The 24,246-nt window shown below is 35.5% G+C and overlaps 1 protein-coding gene across 1 annotated transcript in view; it reads right to left on the reverse strand.

Annotated features, from left to right (window-relative positions):
• LOC131966984 (uncharacterized) overlaps positions 1–23,289 on the reverse strand; it is a 39,537-nt gene extending 16,248 nt beyond the window's left edge. The window contains exons 1-5 of the mRNA XM_059328613.1: positions 22,670–23,289; positions 19,882–19,952; positions 18,877–18,906; positions 16,738–16,958; positions 9,470–9,612 (exon numbers count right to left, since the gene is read on the reverse strand). Of these exons, the coding sequence (XP_059184596.1) occupies positions 9,470–9,612; positions 16,738–16,958; positions 18,877–18,906; positions 19,882–19,952; positions 22,670–22,973 (769 nt within the window). The 5' untranslated portion in view covers positions 22,974–23,289. The remainder of the gene's footprint in view (positions 1–9,469; positions 9,613–16,737; positions 16,959–18,876; positions 18,907–19,881; positions 19,953–22,669) is intronic.
• Positions 23,290–24,246: the final 957 nt, after the last annotated feature.

Here is a 24,246-nt window from a genome sequence, read left to right on the forward strand (position 1 = left end):
TTTCTTTTCTGTTGATTTCGTGCGACTAGTGCAACCACGACTCCCTAATGTCTGTCTTTTTAATCCTTGAAAACTTTCTCACAGTGTCAGCGTCTTGGCAAACACATTTGTCACCTCGTCTCCCCGTGACGTGTCACCGCACATCGAGCCAAGAACATGATATTTGGAGCGAAAGCGGTCATTTTGTGTCTTTTTTTGGTCATTTTGTGTCTTTTTTTTTGTTATTTTGTGTCTTTTTTTTTATTTATTTTGTGTCTTTTTTTTGGTCATTTTGTGTCATTTATAAGTAATTTAGTTTTTTCTGTCATTTTGTGTCTTTTTTTTAGTAATTTTGTGTCTTTTTTTTGGTCATTTTGTGTCTTTTTCTAATAGTTTTGTGTCTTTTTTAGTAACTGTGTATTTTTTGGGTAATTGTGTGTCTTTTTTTTTTCAGTAATTTTGTGTCTTTTTTGGTAATTTTGTGTCTTTTTCTATTAGTTTTGTGTCTTTTTTTAGTAACTGTATTTTTTTGGTCATTTTGTGTATTTTTTGGTCATTTTGTGTCTTTTTTTAGTCATTTTGTGTCTTTTATAAGTAATTTAGTTTTTTCTGTCATTTTGTGTCTTTTTTTTTTAGTAATTTTGTGTCTTTTTCTAATATTTTTGTGTCTTTTTTAGTAACTGTGTCTTTTTTTTGTAATTTTGTGTCTTCCTAATATTTTTGTGTCTTTTTTAGTAACTGTGTATTTTTGGGGTAATTGTATGTCTTTTTTTTTTGTAATTTTGTGTCTTTTTTTGGTAATTAGCCCTACTAAAATCTACTGATGATACCGACAGACAGAAACCTCTCTGCACACGACCAAATTACAGATCCCAGTAGCACGACGCCTGTATCTAATTCAAGATGTTAATTTCTTTTCTGTTGATTTCGTGTGACAAGTGCAACCACGACTCCCTAATGTCTGTCTTCTTAATCCTTGAAAACTTTCTCACAGTGTCAGCGTCTTGGCAAACACATATGTCACCTCGTCTCCCCGTGACGTGTCACCGCACATCGAGCCAAGAACATGATATTTGGAGAGAAAGCGGTCATTTTGTGTCTTTTTTTGGTCATTTTGTGTGTTTTTTCAAGTTATTTTGTGTCTTTTTTTTTGTTATTTTGTGTCTTTTTTTGGTCATTTTGTGTCATTTATAAGTAATTTAGTTTTTTCTGTCATTTTGTGTCTTTTTTTTCAGTAATTTTGTGTCTTTTTTTGGTCATTTTGTGTCTTTTTCTAATAGTTTTGTGTCTTTTTTAGTAACTGTGTATTTTTTGGGTAATTGTGTGTCTTAGTGTCTTTTTATGGTCATTTTGTGTCTTTTTTTAGTCATTTTGTGTCTTTTTTTGGTCATTTTGTGTCTTTTATAAGTAATTTCGTTTTTTCTGTCATTTTGTGTCTTTTTTGTTGTTGTAATTTTGTGTCTTTTTCTAATATTTTTGTGTCTTTTTTAGTAACTGTGTCTTTTTTTGGTAATTTTGTGTCTTTTTTCTAATATTTTTGTGTCTTTTTTAGTAACTGTGTATTTTTTGGGTAATTGTGTGTCTTTTTTTAGTAATTTTGTGTCTTTTTTTGGTAATTAGCCCTACTAAAATGATACCGACAGACAGAAACCTCTCTGCACACGACCAAATTACAGATCCCAGTGGCACGACGCCTGTATCTAATTCAAGATGTTAATTTCTTTTCTGTTGATTTCGTGCGACTAGTGCAACCACGACTCCCTAATGTCTGTCTTTTTAATCCTTGAAAACTTTCTCACAGTGTCAGCGTCTTGGCAAACACATTTGTCACCTCGTCTCCCCGTGACGTGTCACCGCACATCGAGCCAAGAACATGATATTTGGAGAGAAAGCGGCGCGTGTAATTGAGAGAGGTGATTTGTGTCTTTAAAGTCGCAGCAGCTCCTCAGGCACACATTACCAGCTTTGGAATAAAAGGCTTCAATCACTGATGTGAAACTGTGTGTGACATGAAGAAAGGCAGGATTAGAGCGGATATCTAGACATTTTCCATGGTTTTCTTGGTAATAACCAAAATAATTAACAAGTAAACAATGGAAAATGTCTAGATATCAGCTCCTAAATTAAATTCTTATGAGTTATTTTTGTTGTTATCATTATATTTGTCCAAAAAAATGTACCTTTTGTTGTACCAGGCATTAAAATGAACAAGAAATTGTGTGTGACACGAAGAAAGGCAGGATTAGAGCATGTAATACAGCCACTTTAAGATCCTTTTTCAAAGCTGAAAAAAAAAAAACAGCTTCATATTGACATGGATCAAATGGCGGTTCTAGACCAGTTTTACTAGTTTAATCAGAGGGGCACATTAAAAAACAGCAAAGATGATATTTAAACATTCAAAACCTTTATTTTAGGTTATTTAAAAATCTAATTTAAGTATATTTGGAAGATACTAAAACATTGATTGAAACAATGAGACTTACCAACAATAATAACTATTTTTGTATGACAATGACATTTCTCATTTTTGTGCACAATTACTTTTTTTTATTTTGAAAGTGCAGTACAGTGAGAATGATCTTTATATATATATATATATATATATATATATATATATATATATATATATACACACAATATTTTATTACACAATTCATCAATTATACAATGTACACATTCTGGGTTCATTTTGTGTACAATGAGATGTTGTTTGAACAAAAAATAGGTAAAAATTGTTCCGTCATTCATTGTTATAAATTGATCATTTTATTAGTAATTTGACCCTCTAGGCCAGCTATTCTCAACCTTGGGGTTGGGACCCCAATTGGGGTCGCGAGATGATTTCTGGGGATCGCCAAATCATTTTGGAAGTCAGCGTGTGTTAATGTGTTTTAGTCTTTTTGGTCACTTAATGTCTTTTTTTTGTCATTTTGTGTCTTTTTACGTCATTTTGTGTCTTTTTTTGATCATTTTATTTCTTTTTTTTTGGTAATTTTGTGTCTTTTTTGGTAATTTTGTGTATTTTTTTGGTAATTTTGTGTCTTTTTAGGTCATTTTGTGTCTTTTTTTGGTCATTTTGTGTCTTTTTTTGATCATTTTGTTTCTTTTTTTGGTCATTGTGTGTCTTTTTTTGGTCATTTTGTGTCTTTTTAGGTCATTTTGTGTCTTTTTTTGATCATTTTGTTTCTTTTTTTGGTCATTATGTGTCTTTTTAGGTCATTTTGTGTCTATTTTGGTCATTTTGTTTCTTTTTTTGGTAATTTTGTGTCTTTTTTGGTAATTTTGTGTCTTTTTTGGTAATTTTGTGTCTTTTATGGTAATTTTGTGTCTTTTTAGATCATTTTGTGTCTTTTTTTGATCATTTTGTTTCTTTTTTGGATCATTGTGTGTCTTTTTTGGTCATTTTGTGTCTTTTTAGGTCATTTTGTGTCTTTTTTTGATCATTTTGTAGTCAATTTGTGTCTATTTTGGTCATTTTGGGTTTTTTTGGTCATTTTGTGTCTTTTTTGGTCATTTTGTTTCTTTTTTTGGTCATTGTGTGTCTTTTTTGGTCATTTTGTTTCTTTTTTGGGTGATCTGAACTGTGCGTGTTAGATTGTGTCCAGTGAGCGGGGGTCATGGACAACATGCATGTTAAATTGGGGGTCGCGACTCAAAAAGGTTGAGAACTACTGCTCTAGGCCCCTGTGTAGAACCGCCACTGCATGGATCAATGAGCAGCCGTGGCTTTTTCTCCTCCCTGAACTGGACCACTGACCTCACACTCTCCATATGTGCCGATAACAAACACTTACCTCACTGACCATCACTTACTGCACTGATCAATGCACTGACCGCTCTAAATGCTGCTGCTCTTTCAACAGACTGACCTTTACCACAACCTTTACAACATACAAGCACCAGTATGGATCTTTATTTGCAGATACAAATATATTCCACAAGTGGAGAAAGATTTGATTGTAAATCAGCGTGTTGTCCTCCTTTCCTCCTTTTTAGCATCTTTTTGTTGCATGTCATCAAGCATGCATTATCCCAATCTGTCTCCTTTGCAGAGAAGCACTTCACTAATGTTACACAATTTAATTTTACTCCTCATGATGAGTACTAATCAGCCTATGAAAACAGTTGTTTAATGTCTTCTTTGGCTCTGAATGGTGCTTTGTCAAGCTTGAGAAAATAACCCTGGACTCTGGTATATATATAAAAGATATATCGATATATTTTTAAATGTTATATGGAATTAGACCATATCGCATATATCGATATAGTTTAAAAAAAGTATTTCTTTATATATAAATGGTGCCTTTACTAGGGTTTGTCATATTTAGTTATTTTGAAATGTGCGTTATTCTTTTCTCATAGAAATATATTTATTTCAGAAAAAGATTGGCCTGTTTTATTTCACATTTTTTTAATTTAAATGTGCTTTATGGAGCTTTGGTTTGGAAAAAAAGGTACTCCTGTTGTTATACAGTATTTACATTAAGTTAAATTAAATGTTTCAATAAAACTACTTGTGACATGTCATATTTGGCTTTGACTTTGACTGAACATTTGCTCTCACGTTGCGATACAAAGATAAGACAAACAGATATGTCGTATATCGATATTCAGCCTCAATACATCGGGATATGACTTTTGGTCCATATCGCCCAGCCCTATCTGGTGTTGATACTTCAGGTTTGGCATTTTGACCATCTTGTTTTTTCGTTGAACATCTCAAAAGCTGGAATGACCCTGTGTAGCATATAAGCTAATGCTGACACTAAAGCTAGTGCTAATGCTACTGCTAGTGCTAGCTGCGTAGCTTGGTAAGTGAGGGCCATCCATTAGTCTAAATCAGGGGTGTCAAACTCTGGCCCGCGGGCCAAATTTGGCTCGCAGTATAATTATATTTAGCCCGTGAGGAAATACCAAATGACAACCAGAGCTGGCCCGCCGGTATTATACAGCGCAAATAATACTACAAATCCCAGAATGCTCTGCTGGTGTTTTTGCTTGAACACAGTAGATCAGTGTGTAGCAAACTGAGCAACAATTAAAGTTGTCTTTATGCACTTTTTCTTGCTAGTCCAAGGCTTGAACGGTTGCAAATTCATTGAAGGATATTATTATTAGTCATTTGGTTTATTATTGTTATTTTATTCTTACATTTATTTTTAGCCTGTGGAAAAAGATTACTGTTAAATTTAAATTTAAAGAAGGCCGCATATAAAATAAAGGGACATACGATTTTTATTTAAATTTTATTTAAGAAATGAATGCCATTGATGTGTTTGTTTGTTTTATTTGATATTCGATTTTGCATGTTTGTAATATTAAGTTATATCAAGCTTTGCTTGTTCCATTTCGTTTGAACTTATTTAGGTCAATTTTTTCAATAAATATCAATGTTGGCCCGCGACTTTGTCCAAGTTTTAAATTTTGGCCCACTGTATATTTGAGTTTGACACCTCTGGTCTAAATGAACAGTCGACTCCTTAGAAGGCCTTTAAGTAGCCACGTCCTAAAGCACACCCTGCTTTTTCTTGTACAGTATTTTACTCTTAATGGTCCCATGACTTACAAAATTAACATCATGCTGTATTGAATAAGACTTAATTTGTTCATTATCATTAACCTCTTATCCATAGTTGTAGTCGCCCCCTGCTGGCCATCCGAAATAATGCATGTTTAGGGCACTTTTGCATTTTCGTTGGACTCAGAGTTGCTACCCATAAGCAGCAACTGGAATCAATATATTGTTGTTTACATGTGTGACTTTTTGTGCTTTTTTGTGTTGTGTTTCAAGTAATTCCGCAAATGTTTGACAGGCAGTACGAATTGCTGAAAAAAACGATATTCCCAATGTTATTTTAATAATTAAATAATATAATACATAATGTTTATCTCACTGCAATGTTTTGTTAACAGAGCCTGAAAGTCTATTTTATTTGTTTTGGTTGTAGTTTATTTATTTATGTTTCATTCATCTAGGATATTTTAATTTAGATTTTCCACATTTCTATTCCAATGTTTAATATTCTTGAGGTTTGAAAATTCATTGCTGTGAAAAAGGACGTACTTATTATGCTCTAATACCATTGTAAAACTAAAACAAACTCGATACAACAATACTATCGTTTATCGTGATAGTTCCTAAAAAATGTGTTATGGTGACAGGCCTATTTTTGCTGCTGAAAATGTCCTGGTTGTGGTACTAATAAAGATTTATCTCATCTTATCTTATCTTATCTTAATGTACAGTTGACACTGTCAGTGTCCTGTTAAAACATGATACCCAACATTTTTTGATGTGCTGATTATTTCCCTGTTTAATTGATTAAATGTGTGTTATATAATATGATAGAACATTACATTTGACAGGCTGCAACCAAAGAGTTTTTGGTTTTCTGCCATTTTCTCTGATTTCATTACGCATACATACTCATCCAGCCTACACTTGTCCATATGGATATTAACCCTCCTGTCCAAACACGTCTACCCAGAACATAATCCCCTGTCCATAAACTGAAATGTCGCCATACACCTGAATAAACAAACAATTTACATCTTTAATCCGGAGCCGTGTGACGCATGACATTTCCTCCTCAGTGTGTGTTGTAACATAAGCAGGCTGGATCAGCTCCTCGTCCTCCTGCAGCAACATAAACTGCAGTCTGCGTTTGTGGTACTTTTCATGGATGCTGGCTGAGGACGGAGCTGACTCACCACAGCAGACAGAAGTCTGCACAGGAGGGCCCACTTTGTTTGTGCCTTTGCTGATGTTGAATCATCACCCGATTTGTCTGCTGACAAAACGCGCTGACGTCAAAATCAAACTTTGCATCATGAAGCTGCAGAACGATGCGAAACACAGCAGGAGATAAAGTTTGGGGGTTGTTTTTTTTAGTAATTTTGTGTCTTTTTTGGTCATTTTTTTCTTTTCTGTGTCATTTTGTGTCTTTTTTTGGTCATTTTGAGTCTTTTTTGGTCATTTTGTTTCCTTCTTTTGGTCATTTTGTGTCTTTTTTTTTAGTAATTTTGTGTCTTTTTTGGTCATTTTTTTTCTTTTCTGTGTCATTTTGTGTCTTTTTTTGGTCATTTTGAGTCTTTTTGGGTCATTTTGTCTCCTTTTTTTGGGTGATCTGAACTGTGCGTGTGAGATTCTGTTCAGTGAGGACAACATGCGTGTTAAATTGGGGGTCGCGACTCAAAAAGGTTGAGAACTACTGGTCTAAATGAACAGTCGACTCCTTAGAAGGCCTTTAAGTAGCCACGTCCTAAAGCACACATATCTTCCCTTCTTTGTCTTGTTTTTCTTTGCACGCTCCAGCCATGTGCTCACAGGCTGCATTAAGTCAGGTGGTGGCAAAGAGCCAGCTCGATAATGTCTTAACAGCTCCCTCTGAACAAGCCGCTCACACATACTCAGCATTAAAGACATTACAAGGAGCTGCTTTGATACTTCCTAATTAAAAGCACCTTGTCCACCGGGGACAGGTGAGGTTAACTCTGAGAGTCTCAGGACCAACACAAGCAACCACTCTCCTCATATCACCTGCAGACGGGAGCCAGCCTCCTCACAAAAACATAATTAATTACCTTGAATTAGCCCTGTTTCATTAAGACAAAGTGTATCATTAGTGTACATCAGGATTATGATTTAATGAGGAATAAACTGCCTGATCAGTGCAGCTCAACAGCAAAGAAATCTGTATGACATCCAATGCACACGCCCCAAACACATCCTGCAGTCACACTGTATATATATATATACACTGCTGCTGGTGGTGGTGCTGCTGCCTCTGGACTACACACACCCCACCCCTTAGGGGAGAAAAAGCACAAAATAGAAACAGAGGCAGTGCATAGAGAGGAGATAAACCTGGAGGGGTTTGCTCTGTTTTACTTCTGTCTTGTTGTCTGGCTTTATGTTTGTGTTTGTGGAAGACAGAGGGAGAGAGCAACGGCTGGTTCTGTGTCTAAAAATATCCACAGCTTTTTTTTTTTCTTCTTCTTCTTCTTCTCTGACTTGATCTGGAAGTTTCTTCACACCCTGCTCTCCTGTGATGAGTTATCGACAGTGGAACCAATCAGGATGCATCTTGGAGGACGTTATCAGTATGTTGCTTCTGTCAACACATGCGTCATCCGTCGGCCGTCATCACTTGGGATTTGATTACCGGACAAAATAATAGAAACAGCCAATACACAACTGCTCTGCAGATAATACTGTTTGCTTTTGTCCAAACTGTGTTTGTTTTAGTTTTACGGTCACTTTCAAGACTGCATTTGTGGTTTTGTTTAGTTTAGAGCTTGCTGATGAACAAATCATTCCACAAAAAATAATAATTGCCATTAACTGGCATGCATCAAGCAAAATGCAAAACATTCTCCAGCTTCTTCAAAGTGACAATGTAATGCTTTTCTTAGTTTTGTTATCACTCGGTTGAATATTTTAGGTTTTGGACTGCTGGATGAAAAACACACGCAATTTAAAGATATCACAAAAGGCTCAGAAATATTGCGAGAGGAATTCTTTAAAACTGTTTCTAATATTTACAGAAAGGTTTATTTGCAGAACAGAGGTCTCCTTTTTTCTTCTTCTTCTCCTAAATCATGTAATTTTGTTTGCAAGCCTGGGAAAATCAGTCAAACTGGTGTTGGTGTTTTGATATATATATATATATATATATCTTTAAAATAATAATAATAATACCTTTATTTTTTTAAATTGTGCATTCAAATGAATATCAATCAAACTGTTTTTCCCTTATTTATTTATTTTTTATGCTTTCAAATGAACCCTTTCTAACAGCCCAAAATAGGACAAATAAAACGCAGGACAAAATACCAAATACATGTAATTCAGAATAGCTCTTCGGCTTGAAATGTTCAATTTTAGCTCAAACTGTGTTGTTTGTTCAGGTTTATAGTCATTTTTCAAGGCTGTAGTGTGGTGATGCTGTATTGTGTCAGAGCAAACTGCTGTTACGGTGCAGAAACTGTTATTTTCTGTCCTCACCCCTTGTGCAATTTAATAACAATCACTAAAAAAAAGTGAGGAATACAATTCCTGAAATTAAGCAAATCCTTCAACCATGTTGCCATGAACTCAAATATCCTTTTATATGTGTAACACAGAGTATACAGCCTTTTGATAAGAGCAGAGAGAAGCAGGGTATTATTGACTCGGAGCTGCTTCTCCATCAGCCCAGTGAACCAAAGCACCACAAGTTTCTTAATTGCTGTATCTGTGGTGTACTCCTTGGCCCAAATTCATTCACAAACCGCGCAGTGGCCACAGTGTGCATGCAGGGGAGTTAATAGGCCCTTTAGCGCGAGGCAGCGCTATTGATACATCCCAAACCTTTGTGAGTCACCTATTAACCGTTTCACTGCTCACTCACTGGGACATTTGTTGGAAAAACTGAGACATTTGCGTGCTATTTGTGCCAACCGGGCGGTCAGACGACATGATATCTGAACACATTTCACATCTCACCTTTGTCCGTGGTCCATGCCGTTTCCGACACGGCGCCGTAGCTCCTGAGCGCGCGCTCGGTGTCCGAAATAGATTTCTTCAGCTCCATGTCGGTGCAGTCGGTGCCCGCGCGCCGAAACCAGGTTACAACGAGTCCTCGAGTTTAAATCTACTCGTCTCCTCTGTGTGCGTCCTCCCAGATAACTCAAGTCTCACCGGGTGACAAGGCTCCAGCGACCCGAGACGTTGAGCATCTTTAGTCAAGCTTTCAAGTCCCTGGACGTGTGGCTGGAGAGGAGGATGCAGGGAGCATGCGCAGTGCGGGGCAGGGAGGGATGTGAAGACTTGGGAGACACCCACTGGCACCGGGATGACGTTAAAAATAAAACAATACACTGAAAAAAATGGAGTGACATTTACTTTTAAAAAAAAAAAGCTATAACACTGGAAAAAATATTTTTTGGCCCTGTAAAAGTAAAAGCTACATAGAATGGCAATACTCAAGTAAAGTACAACTTCATCAAAATTGTATTTAAGTACAGTACTTGAGTAAATGTACTTGGTTACTTTCCAACACTGACTGTAGGTAATACACTGACTATGGATAAGTACCTCATACAGCCCCAATTAAAAATATAACTAAAAGTTTCAATTTATAGAGCCCCTGCTGTCTTTTTTGTTTAAATTAATAATAATAATTTAAAAAAAAAAGCAGAAATATATCCAGGCAGAGCTTTGGATAACTGAAACACATTCTTGAACAGCCTGAAAAGAAAAACTCCAGTGCACTGAAAAAAAACAGATTTTTTCATCATCTATATAAATTCTACAAAGAAATACAAATTCAGTGCTTTTACTTTAAAATAGCAGTTTTTCATGTAGTGCATTACTTGTTATTTGTGTCCTCAGTTTTGTATGTAAATTTAATCATTCGTTCCAAGTAATATTCACTAAACCAGTTCATTGGCTTTACTAGTTGATATTTCCAAGTAAAATGTAATTGAGGGACATCAGTGAATCTGCAATTTACTTGTGTATTTTCATAAAAAAAGAAGTAGTTCTATTAAATAAATATTACTTAGAGCCTGAGTAAAGATTACAAACACTTTCTGTGTGGAAAAACTTAGCTACCTAGCTTTTTTTAAGTAAATGTCACTCCAATTTTTTTCAGTGTAGTCAACTTTGTACTTCTACTCCACTACATTAAGGGGTAAATATTGTACTTTTTACTGACAGCTTTAGTTACCTTACAGGAGATTTAACATGCAAAACATGGTGCTCAATAATGCAATTTCATTCATATCAAGAATGGATAAAAATGGTCAGAAATAACCTCCAGAATAGAAGAATCCATGCTGAGATTTGGGTTCAAAAACTTTGGTCATTTTGGAGATTTCTGTATTTTCAGCGATTGGATGATGAGAACTTCTGTTCTACAAACTGCTGAGAAACAATCTTATTGTCAATATAGCTGCACACCCTCTGAATGCTCTAGGTCTCTAGTTTGTGGTTATAAAGTTACCTAGAGGTCACAGCAGCTCATTTTAGTGTCGTGTATAGACTCAGAATAATAACCAGCTAACAGCAAGGTAAAGCAGTAAAAGTATCCTAAACATAACATACACTTAAAATGATTCTCATTTCTTTTAGGTGGCTAAAATACATTTTGCAGTTGCACAAGTTGGGTGAACTCAAAATTTCAAGGCAACAAACTTCGATAAAATTTTAAGTTGGACAATTAAACTAAATATTTTAAGTTTTGTTTTTGAGTTTGCTCAACTCTGAATTCAGATTTTTGTCAACTCAACTATAAGTTGTAGGACCCTACTAACTTATAATTTTACATTGTAATAACTTTTAATCCTTACTTCTGCTAACTTCTGCAATGTGCTGAATTGGCACAATTGTAACGCTGCAATGAAATGTCAGCTAATGTTGCGACCACAATTTTGAGTTAGCATTGATACGCTAATGGCTACTCTTGTAGCTGTAACAAGCAGCGCCGCTAGCGTCAGCTAGCCGCTAGCATCAGTTAGCCGCTAGCATCAGTTAGCCGCTAGCTTTCGCTAATGACCGAATTTCACCGATTTCCCGCATTTCACAACAAAGAAATAAGAGTTAGCAGAACTATTGTCCCTTGTTGTGAACCCCAACTTAAAGATATAAGTAACAACAACTCACAAACTTGTTTTTGAGCAGGCAACTGGCTTCCTTTGTTGTGCTAACTTACATTATTGCCCTAAATGTCAATAATTTATATTTCCAAGTTTTACCAACTTAAATCACTGTTTTAGGCCAAAAAATACAAGTTGGCTTTTTTTGCAGTGTACATTGAGTATGTACTGACTATAGATAAGTACCTCATACAACTACACTTCAAAAATCGGAACCAACCCTTGAAGCATTTTGTCTCTGAAGTGTACTTCTGGTTGTTATTTGGCAGGAAATAGCTGCCAAAGGATAAGTGGCAGATGTTTTCACATAAGGGGGCCTTGGTTGCATATGGCAAAATTTGACAAATGACATCTGTTTGAGCAGTCTGTTATAAATTTAGAAAAACAACCCTATTAATAGGTGCTTAAAGCTTCCCTCTTGAAGTCTTAGAAGCAGGGCGAGATATGGCGGCGAGGAAACACAGGCTGCATAAAAAAAGCCACGCAAAAGCAGGCAAAGTACATGTTGTGCTCAATATATATTCCCACAAGAGACGCAGACAGAGCTGCAGCGTCTAAACCATGAGTAATATTTCTGTCTGAACACAAGTCTATACACAAACATGATGTACCTCTGATAACAGAATATCAAAAGGGTACACGTGATATCTCAGATCGAGTGAGAGCAGAAGAAGAAAACTGTGATTCAAGCGTCCAACCCAAGGTCACTCCCTGCTTGTGTTGCTATAGTTGCATGGTCTGAGAACATAAAATGACTCAATGGGATTTAAAAAAATATTTTATTCAACAATAAATATGATTTATCTCTACCAGTTAGTGCAACATTCGTGCAAAATGTGATCAAATCATTATTTTCAGTTTTACATTACAGTCAACAGCATAAATTGTTGTACTTTATGATATGAAAACCAATCAATCAAGAAATAGAGACAAAAAGTTCAGTAGTGTACAATTCATTATATGAGTTACCCAGTCTTTAGCTGCTGAAATAAACAAAGACAATATTCACTGATTTGATCTTTGAGTTTCAGTTAAGCACACCAGCATACAAATAATTGAATTCAAACCCTCCAAAATTACACTAATAACTAGAACATTTCCGAAGAACCATTGAGTGTGCTTGACTCTGGCCCGTGACTCTCACCCACATTGACATTGCCGAGTAGTTTACAGTATATTATCTCCACCAGTCATTGACAGTCATTGTTATTATACAGAGAGTTCAATAAAGTTAATCACAGTCAGGCTTATGTGTGTGGGAGGGCGGGCTTTGGTAGCCAAGCAACCAGGGCCAGGTGGAAGCCACCAATCAGAGCAGAGCAACCACCACAGCTGTTCTGGTGACATTTGACGCCACTGAGAGAGAGAGAGAAAAAGACTGAAAGTTCCCCTCGAACAGAAAGCATTTTTGGCCAAATCGTAGCTCCTATCATTGAACCGACTTCACTTTGAGCATCCTGAGTACTTCGTGAACGTCTACATATGTGTTTTGTGAAGAAAAATGGAGAAATTGTTTTTTAGAGCAATCAGAAAAAACTGTTTTCCTACAGAAATTGTCCCGCCTTTTTACCATGGCGGTCTATGAGGCTGTGGGTGCATGTTGGTGGCGCATCTGTGCGTCCTACACCCAAACTATAACTCTGGCAGCTTTAGCAGACGAGTTAGAAGACAAATTTTCCTACGTTTCTATGTATAAATTATTTCTGTTGAGTGGCATCTGCGGCCTCGAGCACAGTTTCCAAATTTATTTTTTGACACATTTTTCTCTCTCTCTGCACTCTAGTGATGATGTCATCCACTCTAGCCTCTCCATAGGGTAACATTGGGGGGATTTTTTTGCCGTGTTTTTGTCTAACAATTTGAAAACCTTTTGCTGAAACCCTTAGAAAAGTCATAGCACACCTGTCATGGCTGAGCCGGTCGATTTGATACCTTTTTAGTGTATGTGCGACCAAAACTCCGGGAGGAGTAGTCGACCAAAAAAAACAGAAGAATAACAGGAAGAAGCCCGGTGGATAGTATATAGTGTGCTCTTACAAACACACTCAATAAGTTATTATACTTAGGGATGCAATTTAAAACAGTTCTCATAAAAGGGATCAAACAGCTTTTGACGATATTGTTTTTCTGTACCGCAAACATTATTATTATTATTGTTATTCACAGTATTAATCCAGTTCTGTGAGACAATCACACTGTGTTTTGCTACTTCAAAATGCATAATTGCAAACTCCTTTTTCACAAAAGAGTGGACACATGCCTAACATGTCTCTGTGGCACCAGGAATTTCAGTACTACACGGTATCTGCCTGAGACAGAAGGGAAAAGTCTGCCCTAAGCCTTTTAAAATCATATATAGAAGAATAGCAGACAGCTTTCATACTGAGCTATTTATAAAAACGACCTCTATAGAAAACTGCTTGGCGGAGGCTTCTGACGTTCAAGAATCACTGCAGGGAAAGAAACCTATAGGAACATTTTCTCCAAGAGGTACAATTTTGAGAATGAATAAAAAAGTATTGGAAATGGTGCAAAGAGATATAACAGAGTGTACTCTACAGTATGATAACAGGGCAGGGAGCATTTACACATAAATGGATGTTTGACACAACCAGTGGTGGAAAAAGTATTCAGATCTCTTACTTAAGTAAAAGTACTAATACCACACTGTCAAATTACTCCACTCCAAGTAAAAGTCCTGCATTCAAAACTTACTAGAGTAAAAAGTACAAAAGAATCAGCATCAAAATGTACTTAAAGTGTCAAAAGTAGAAGTATTTCTTATGCAGAATGGACCCACTCAGATTGTTTTATATGTTCTAAATCTATTATTTAATTATTTGTACTGATGCATTTATATAAGCAGCATATTAATTTCCTCCAGGCTCATTTTAACTACTTAATATCCTTTTATGAGGTTTGATTAAAAAAAAAAAAACCATCTTATCACTATAAATATATCATGATTTTCATGACAAAAGCAACTAAAGCTGTCAGCTAAATGTAGTGGAGTAAAAAGTACAATACTTACTTTAAAATGTAGTGAAGTAGAAGTATAAAGTTACGTAAAATGGAAATACTCAAGTAAAGTACAAGTACCTCAAAATTGAACTTAAGTACAGTACTTGAGTAAATGTACTTAGTTACTTTCCACCACTGGACACAACCTCCAACAATCATTATGAGAAAAATTAATCTTCAGTAGTATTTCAATGCCACAATATTTAGATTTAAAGAAAAACAATTAAAAATGTGGAAATTGGTGCAAAAAAAATATCGGTTCGGTAATCTCGGGTTAGCTCAGTGAGCTCAGTTCATAATACATAAAGTACCCTAACTATAAATTAATAACAAACTGATATAGTTTAAAATATAACAGAAGCACGTCTTGTACCAAAGTGTAAACTGGAACCAAAACTCAAAGTCCTCATAGAGATCAGGCACTGTTGCAACCGCAGATATCAGTCATAAAGAGAGAGTAGTATCTCAATGTTGAAATGAAATGTGTCCAGTGTTATGAAGTTCAATGTCTAAGCTAATACGTTAGCTGCCGCTCCACATGGTGGAAATAACCAGTTTTTAGGCTTTGTAAAGCAGAGGAATATGGAACATCCACCTTTCATCATCACAGCTTCCTCTGCAGACACAACAAGTCCTCATAAATCATCCAGTTATCATTTAGCAGCTGAAAAACAAAGACTGCTTTTATACAAACAAATAAAAACAAACCCTGATGACAAACAGTGATAGTTCACTGTGGGATGGAAAAGTAGGAGAACCATTGAGGTGATGAGCTGTATGCATATAGAAGATATACTATTAGGGCTGGGCGATATATAGATATGAAAAATATATCGATATATTTTGAAATGTGATATGGAATTAGACCATATCGCATGTATCAATATAGTTCAAATTTGTGCTGTGATCCTTGAGGGAAGGATGCATGGAAAAAAATATTAGACCATTGTTTTTCTTCAATTTCTTGTTCATTTTAATGCCTGGTACAACTAAAGGTACATTTGTTTGGATAAATATAATGATAACAACAAAAATAGCTGATAAGAGTTTAATTTAAGAGCTGATATCTAGACATTTTCCATGGTTTTCTTGATGATTATTTTGGTTATTATCAAGAAAACCATGGAAAATGTCTAGATATCAGCTCTTAAATTAAACTCTTATCAGCTATTTTTGTTGTTATCATTATATTTGTCCAAGCAAGAACATTGAAGAAAAACAATGTGATTTTTATGAATTAAAATTTTCATTTGTAAAATGACATGATTTATGTTATTTCAAAATGTACATAATCTATCTTTAAGCTGCACTTACAGGCTTGTTCAGGAGCTTCTGACCATCTCACATTTGATCATCAGCAGAAAAAATGTAAAGTTTTACTGCTCAATTTAGGGCTGGGTGATATATCGATAAAAAAAATTTGATATATTTTTAAATGTGATATGGAATTAGACCATATCGCATATATCGATATAGTTAAATTTTTTTCTTTCTTTATATATAAATGCTGTCCTTACTAGGGTTTGTCATATTTAGTTCCTTTGTAATGTTCGTTATTCTTTTCTCATATAAATATATTTATTTCTGAAAAAGATTGGCCTGTTTTATTTCATAGGCTATTTCTATTTAAGATACTTTTTTTACTTAAATGTGCAATTTATGGAGCTTTGATTTAAAAATTAAAAAAAAGTACTCCTGTTGTTATCCAGTATTTATGTTCACTTAAATAAAAAGTTTCAATAAAACTACTTGTGACATGTCATATTTGGCTTTGACTGAACATTTGCTCTCACTTTGTGATAAAATATTGGGATATATATCGTATAACGATATTCAGCCTAAATATATCTGGATATGACTTTTGGTCCATATCGCCCAGCCCTATATACAATATGTACATTTCATTTGCTGGAGCGCCATGAGAACACACATTTTAGTGCAACAAGTGACACTTTGGACTCTAATCCTGGCAGTGACGGAGCAAAATCAACCGCAGACGGGACAGTGACCTGCTGAACCTGCTGCGTCCTGTTCAGCCTGCTGCTTCTGTTTCTGTTTGACCTCCGTTACAACCACAGGTTCTACATACTTCACTTCTCAGTAGGTTTCGGTGCATCTGTCTTGTCCTTGGAGTCTACTTTCTCCTGTGTGGATTCTGCTTCGTCCCCTTTAGGAGGGAACATCCAGGTGAGAGCAGCACCGGCAGTCCCGTCTCCGCTCTGGCGGGAGAAGCAGAGGAAGGTGGCCCAGACGAAGGCACAGCAGCCGGTGAAGGTGGTCCGCACGTACAGAGGCACCAAGGCAAAGTTCAGGAACTGAGGGCAGACACATGGAGGGTCATTTGAGTAGATGTCAAATAAATACATCTTATCCTGCTGTATCAATTGACTGTTTTTACTGTTTTCAATTGTGTCTTGCTGTTTTTAATGTTTATGTAAAGCACTTTGAATTACCTTGTGTTGAATTGTGCTATACAGATAAACTTGCCTTGCCTCAATATGCTATTTTACAGTAAAAATAGATATAAGGAAGTTGACTATTTTACAGTAAAAATAGATATAAGGAAGAATAAAGGAAAGGAAAATTTAGAAATGAATTCATGATATACATTTATGTCCTATTTAATTATAATTTGTTTAATTGAATAATTATATTTATCAGCTCTATCAACTTTTATTTAGTTAATCATACATTAATCATTGATTATTTATTACTTATTTATGTATATATTTATTTATACATTTTAACTGGGTCTCCTTACTGTTCTCTTTACGAAGAAACTATATATATATAACTATAACTATAACTATACTATAACTATATAACTATATATATCACTATATATAGACATCACTATATTTTATATTTAGGACTGAGCTTACTAGCATTATTGCATGGGTCTCAAAGTCACAGCCCGCGGGCCAATTGCGGCCCTCGTGACGATATTTTGTGGCCCCCACCTTGATATGAAAGTTTAATGTGAGTTTTATATGAATGGCACTTTACCGTGTTGTGTGTGGAAGGTCCCTTTAATTACTTTTTTTGGTAATTTTGTATCTTTTTTTTGTTAATTTTGTATCTTTTTTTAATAATTGTGTCTTTTTTAAAATTATTTTGTGTCTTTTTTGGTAATTATGTGTCTTTTTAAAAATAATTTAGTGTTTTTTCATTCATTTTGTGCCTTTTTTTGTAATTTTGTGTCTTTTTTTAATAATTTAGGTTTTTTTCTGTCATTTTGTGTCTTTTTTTGGTTATTTTGATACTGCCTTCAGCGGCACCCAGATAATTTGAGTTTGAGACCCCTGCATTATTGTGATGTTACTTTTTCACTTTTTCCTGTCGAAGTGGTTTCCCCCGCTCACCTATTGGTTGTTAATTGTGTTACGTCACTGTGACTTTTTTGAAACACGTTTGATATGATCCAAACCAAGACTAGGAAAAGACTGATATGAAACAGAGCAGATTACAACCTTAAACTTAACCATGGAGATGACGGGAGCACTGTGACTCCAGTAAAACTCTAGATTTACTAAAGACTTTCAGTTTTTAGTCTGGGAAAAATCTGGGAAAATCTTTTGGTGTAAGCCAGCATTAGTTAGTCAGTGTTTACAGCTCCATTGTTGTTGTGGTTACTTGTGCAACTGGGTTTTGGTTTTGGTAAGGAGCTTGATCAGTCTCCTTCTGATAAGTCATTTCAAAAGTGTAAAACAGAACACCTATTTAAACATACACTCCAAAGAAAGTGTAAAAAAAAAAAAAAGAAATCTGAGAAAATCACATTTCTGAGAGATGAAACACTGGCAACTGACGATATGAGTAAACCCTCTTTGAGTTCCTCATCAGGCTCCAACATTTAAACAGCAAAGGGAACTTCTAATATTACAGTTTGAACATTAATAAATTAAACAACAAAGAGAATTGAAAATGAAAGTGATGAGACAACAGAACTGGCTAAATCCAAACTGAAGCAATGTAGACTAAATGTGATAAAGGAAGGAAACTGTCTGAGGAGTCGGTTCATAAGAAATAGGAGCTGGACGTCACAAGTCATTTGTGTTTGGTTCCTAAATTCACACAGAAGGATCCAGGTCTTTTTGAGAGTGTGTATGAGGAAACTGATCATTTTAATAATGAAAAAAATCTAAACACACATTACATTTATCATGAGATTCAAAGCTCAGAATCATCATTGTTCCTAAGAGTCAAGAATGCACAGAAGATGTTAATATTTACCTGCATAAATGGCCAGAACATTAGCCCCGTCTGGAAAGAGATACAAACAGAAAGCACACAGATCATTTGATTAATTCATGATATTTCACATTTTGTTATCCAAACACATTGAGCAGTTTGGTATATGTGGACACAGAGTGAATTACAGTGGTCCTGAGAGCTCACAGCACTGCAGCTAAAGAAAACACATGCAAATACACAAAACACAAGCAAATTGAGAAAACATCTTCATAAATTTGACAACATAGGTGCAGCATTTAGAAAAAGCGCTGCAAATAGACCACAACACAACAGAAGTGTTTCCAGAGGACACATAAAAGTGATGCACATGTCCGGACACACTTGATATTATCAAGTTATTTTAAGATAATGATAATTTCACATTATGACGTTATAACGTGAAATTATCACATTATTTCATGATAATGATATTTTCATGTTATAACATTATATATAGCGTTAGCCCACTAGCCCGTATCAATCACATTGCAGTTAAACAAATCAAATAAATGAATGATACGCGTTTTAGTTTTTCTCTCTCAACTGCACCGAATTAGTCTTAGTCTTGCTAGCCCGCTAACGTTAGCATGCTATGATCGGCCGCTAACGTTATAACGTGAAATTAGCATTATCTTGAAATAACGTGATAATATCAAGCGTGTCCAGACGTGTGCATCACTTTAAAGTGTTATCTGGAAGCACTTCTGTTGTGTTGGTCTTTTTATTATCGTATTGTGTTGTGGTCTTTGTAGCGCGTTTTCTTAATGCTGCGCTTGTGTTGTCAAATTGATGACGATGTTTTCTCAGTTTGCATGTGTTTTCTTAAGTTGCAGCGCTGTGGGCTCTCAGGGCCACCGTAGTGAATACTACAAATTCTCATCTGTTTCCACTGAGGCACAAGTTAACTGTCACAACATGTCACAGCTCGCAGTGCATTTAAGACCCCGGCACCCGAAGGTTGGTGAGACAAACGCGCTGTGACAGCCGCGCTCTGCTCCCACTCACCTTATATGTATTCAGGAATTTTTCTCTCCAGTCTTCAAAGATGTCCTCCTTGCCCTCTAAGAAGCTGACTCCTGGATGAAAAACAAGACAAATGACAATTTACTCTGACAGTCAGCTGGAAAACAATTTGACTGATGGAGGGGAAATTTATCCTTTTTCTTCCCACTCTTGTCCATGGGGAGGGAGGGGGGGTTTAATACCTAATGTTTTTTATTTTTTTTTAAAAAGGTCTAAAAACCTTTCTTTTTAGAAAGGCCTTTTATGAAATGTATCGTTGTGCTTTGGCTTTTAAACCTGTTTTTAATCTTGTTGTACTCTGTAGCACCTTGGATTACTTTTAACAATGAAAAGTGCTTTACAAATTAAATGTATTATTATTATTATTATTATGTTAATTGTACTGACTCTGAAATGTGGTACTTTGTTTGAAAATTTTAATAAATAGAGTCTAATCACATTTTTCTGTCAAATCTCAACCTGAAAAGTAACTAAAGCTGTCAGCTAAATCTAGTGCAGTAAAAAGTACAATATTTGCCTCTAAATGTAGTGGAGTAGAAATAAAAAAGTTACATAAAATGTAAATACTCAAGTAAAGTACATGTACCTCAAAATTTTACTTAAGTACAGTACTTGAGTAAATGTACTTAGTTACATTCCACCACTGTCTGTCTGGTTGAGCCACAATGACTGCTCAAGGTTTATTTTTCTACATATTCCAAATATATTATTGTATTAATATTGATGTATTTCAGTTTTCTGAAGGTAGGGCTCATTTTAATTACTTAACATACTGTTATGAGGTTTAATTTTAAGAATACGTCTAATCACTTAAATGTATGTTTTTTTAATGTTAAATCACAAAAAATTGAAATTGTGGCTTATCAACACCTACAGCTGCCAACACTAAAAGATAAGCCTGTTGTGTTGTTTCGATGTTAAGATAAAATGTTATGTTGTGATGTTGTGTGTGATGTTGTATTTCTTCTTAATTGTATCGTAAGTGTTTGTATATGTATTTTGTATATTGTACGTGTTTGTTTTTTTGTTTCGTAATTCTCTGCTTCTTTTACATCATGGCCAGGGGACTACAGATGAAAACTAGCCTTCTGGCTAACTCTGGCTTTTTTAACCATGTGTAATCATGTGTTTTATGAAATTGCACATAAATTTAAATAAACTAATAATAGTAATAATAATAATAATAATAATTTGCCTCTAAATGTAATGGAGTAGAAGTAAAAAGTTACATAAATTGTAAATACTCAAGTAAAGTGCATGTACCTCCAGTGGCGGTTCTACACAGGGGCCTCCAGGGGCCACTGCCCCTGTGAAGAAGCCTTTGGCCCCTGCTGTGGCCCCTGTGTCAAATTAATAATAAAATGATCAATTTATAACAATGAACAATGGAACAATTCTAACCTTTTTTTTGTTCAAACAATATCTCATTGTACACAAAAGGAACCCGAATGTTACATTGTATAATAGTTTAACTCCATGGTCTTATAGGGCTATTTTGTCAAATTTTAAATCCTTTTTACGTGTCTTTGTAAGTAATTATGTGTCTTTTTTGGTCATTTGTGTCTTTTTGTGTCTTTTTTTGGTAATTTTTTTGTCTGTTGTGTCTTTTTTAGTTATTTTGTGTATTTTTTTTTTGTCATTTTGTGTCTTTTTTGTCATTGGTGTCATTTATGTGTCTTTTTTGTGTCTGTTTTAGTTATTTTGTGTCTTTTTTTGGTAATTTTGTGTCTTTTTGTCATTTTATGTCTGCTGTGGGTTTTTTTTTGTTATTCTGTCTTCTCATTTTGTGTCTTTTTTGGTCATTTTGTGTCTTTTTCAAGACATTCAAAGATTTTGAATGCTTAAATATCATCTTTGCCATTTTTTTCATGTGCTAATGTGCCCCTCTGATTAAACACTGGCCCCTCCTTGGCCCCCACAGTAAAATTGGTCTAGAACCGCCACTGTGTACCTCTAAATGAACTTAAGTACAGTACTTGAGTAAATCTACTTAGTTACATTCCACCACTGTATACTGTATCCCCCCCTCATTCCAGACAGATACCATGTCCAGGATTATCTACTTGGAGCAAATCATTTGCTCAGTGACGACTTTCATGTGACCTCTGCTAGTCAAACTATGTCTGACAGGACAATGAACAACCAGTGATCATAAGGAGAGCACTGAGAGGACCTGGCTCAGGTTACACATTCACAGACATGCGATCTGTTTTAACCCTTTGATGCACAACATGGGTCTAAAGTGACCCGACAGAGTTTTTATGTTCTATATCTTTGCAATAAATTAATTTCATCATTCAGTATTCCAGGTTTTCCTCAATTAGTTTGTTTTTGATCATCATACATCCTAATTTTATGTTTTCCTTTATTAATTTTTGAATAAAATCCCTTTTTGCAAAAAAAAACCAAGACACAACATGACCAAAAATACACTGAATTACCAAAAAAAGACACACAATTATTAGAAAATGTCTAAAAAAAGACACAAAATGACCAAAAATACACAGAATTACCAAAAAAAAAGACACAAAATTATTAGAAAATTACCAAAAAAAGACACAAAATTACTAAAAAAAAAAAAAGGAAACAAAATTATTTAAAAAAAGACACAAAATGACCCAAAATTATCGGGGTTATTACATGTTGTGCATCAAAGGGTTAAAGTGAACCATTAACAGAGAGCCGGGAGGCCGGCAGCAGGCTCTCAGTGCCCCCCGGGGAGCTGGTGTGGTGTGCGGCCGGCAGCAGCAGCCTGCCGCCGGGCAGTGACCTGTGTAGAAGACGCTGGTGGCCAGCGGAGCCGCGGTGCTCTGGTCCAGCAGCAGCTTCCTCAGCACCATCCGGGCGGAGTTCCCGGGGAACGTCCGCTCCAGGAACCGCATCCAGAAGAAATTGAAGTTGCCGTGGAAAGTGAAGGCGACCACGGCGACGTTCCGCGTGTGTCTCCAGTCCATTTGCTCCCTCCGGGAGAACCACTGGTGGACGAAGTCTCCTCCGGCGAACAGGCAGCCGTACAGAGTCACGTTGGTCACCCACGGAAACCGGCGGACGTGCCGCACAAACGCCTGACGCATTATTTTAACAGTAAACTGGTGAAATGTAGCGATGTCGGTAGCGACACAAACAACGAGCTCAACGTGTCAGTTAAACGTAACGTCAAATCAAATCACACCGGTGTCATCTGTGTCTGGATATCTCCTTGGCAACACGGTACATTTCCGTCCAGGTTTCGATGGAAAAGGCGACAGAATGAGTATATTTATCGCATAATGAACGTCGTACAGTAATATATAATAATTTCAGATAGGATACTTGCTTGTCGTGCACCATCCGACACCCGGCACGGGACTGACAGGTCAGCACCGGCCCGTTACTACGCCCCTTTTACGTAAAAAAAAAAAAAAAAAAAAAAAAAAAATCACGGTGGGCTCCACACAGCTGAAGGGAGGAGCGAAGCTGGAAACCTGCAGCAGCCATTGTGGCTCAACCTGACACACAGTGGTGGAATGTAACTAAGTACTTTTACTCAAGTACTGTACTTAAGTACAATTTTGAGGAACTTGTACTTTACTTGAGTATTTACATTATATGTCACTTTATAATTCTACACTACATTTTGAAGCAAATATTGCACTTTTTACTCCACTATTATTATTATTATTATTATTATTATTATTATTTACATATACTGTCACTGCCATTACTATTATTACAATGTACTGTGATATACTACTATTATTATACTGGCTTTATTATTATTATTATTATTATTTTATACTGTTGCTGCCATTACTATTATTATTATTATTATAATATTGTATGTACTTTAATTGATGTTGAATGTGGTGTATGAGAATTGTGGTTGATTGTTCTTATTTTATCATGGTGCTGCCTTCTTGGCCAGGTCATTCTTGAAAAAGAGATTTTAATCTCAATGAATTTTACCTGGTTAAATAAAGGATATTGATTGATTGATTGATATAATGTGATATACTACTATTATTATACTGGCCTTAATATTATTATTATATATTATCATATTATTATTATTATTATTATTACAACTGCTACTACTACTATTGTTATATACATATACTGTTTCTGCCATTACGATTATTACTATATAATGTGATCTACTTTTCAGGTTGAGATTTAACATAAAAAAACATCATACATTTAAGTGATTAGACATATTCTTAAAATTAAACCTCATAACAGTATGTTAAGTAGTTAAAATGAGCCCAACTTTGAGAAAACTGAAATACATCAATAATAATCCAATAATATATTTCAGAGTATCTGAACTGTCAGAACAGTAATGTTTCAGTTTCACATGAGTTGTTCTGG

This window comes from Centropristis striata, chromosome 1 (assembly GCF_030273125.1).
Source record: "Centropristis striata isolate RG_2023a ecotype Rhode Island chromosome 1, C.striata_1.0, whole genome shotgun sequence".
NCBI lineage: Eukaryota > Metazoa > Chordata > Actinopteri > Perciformes > Serranidae > Centropristis > Centropristis striata.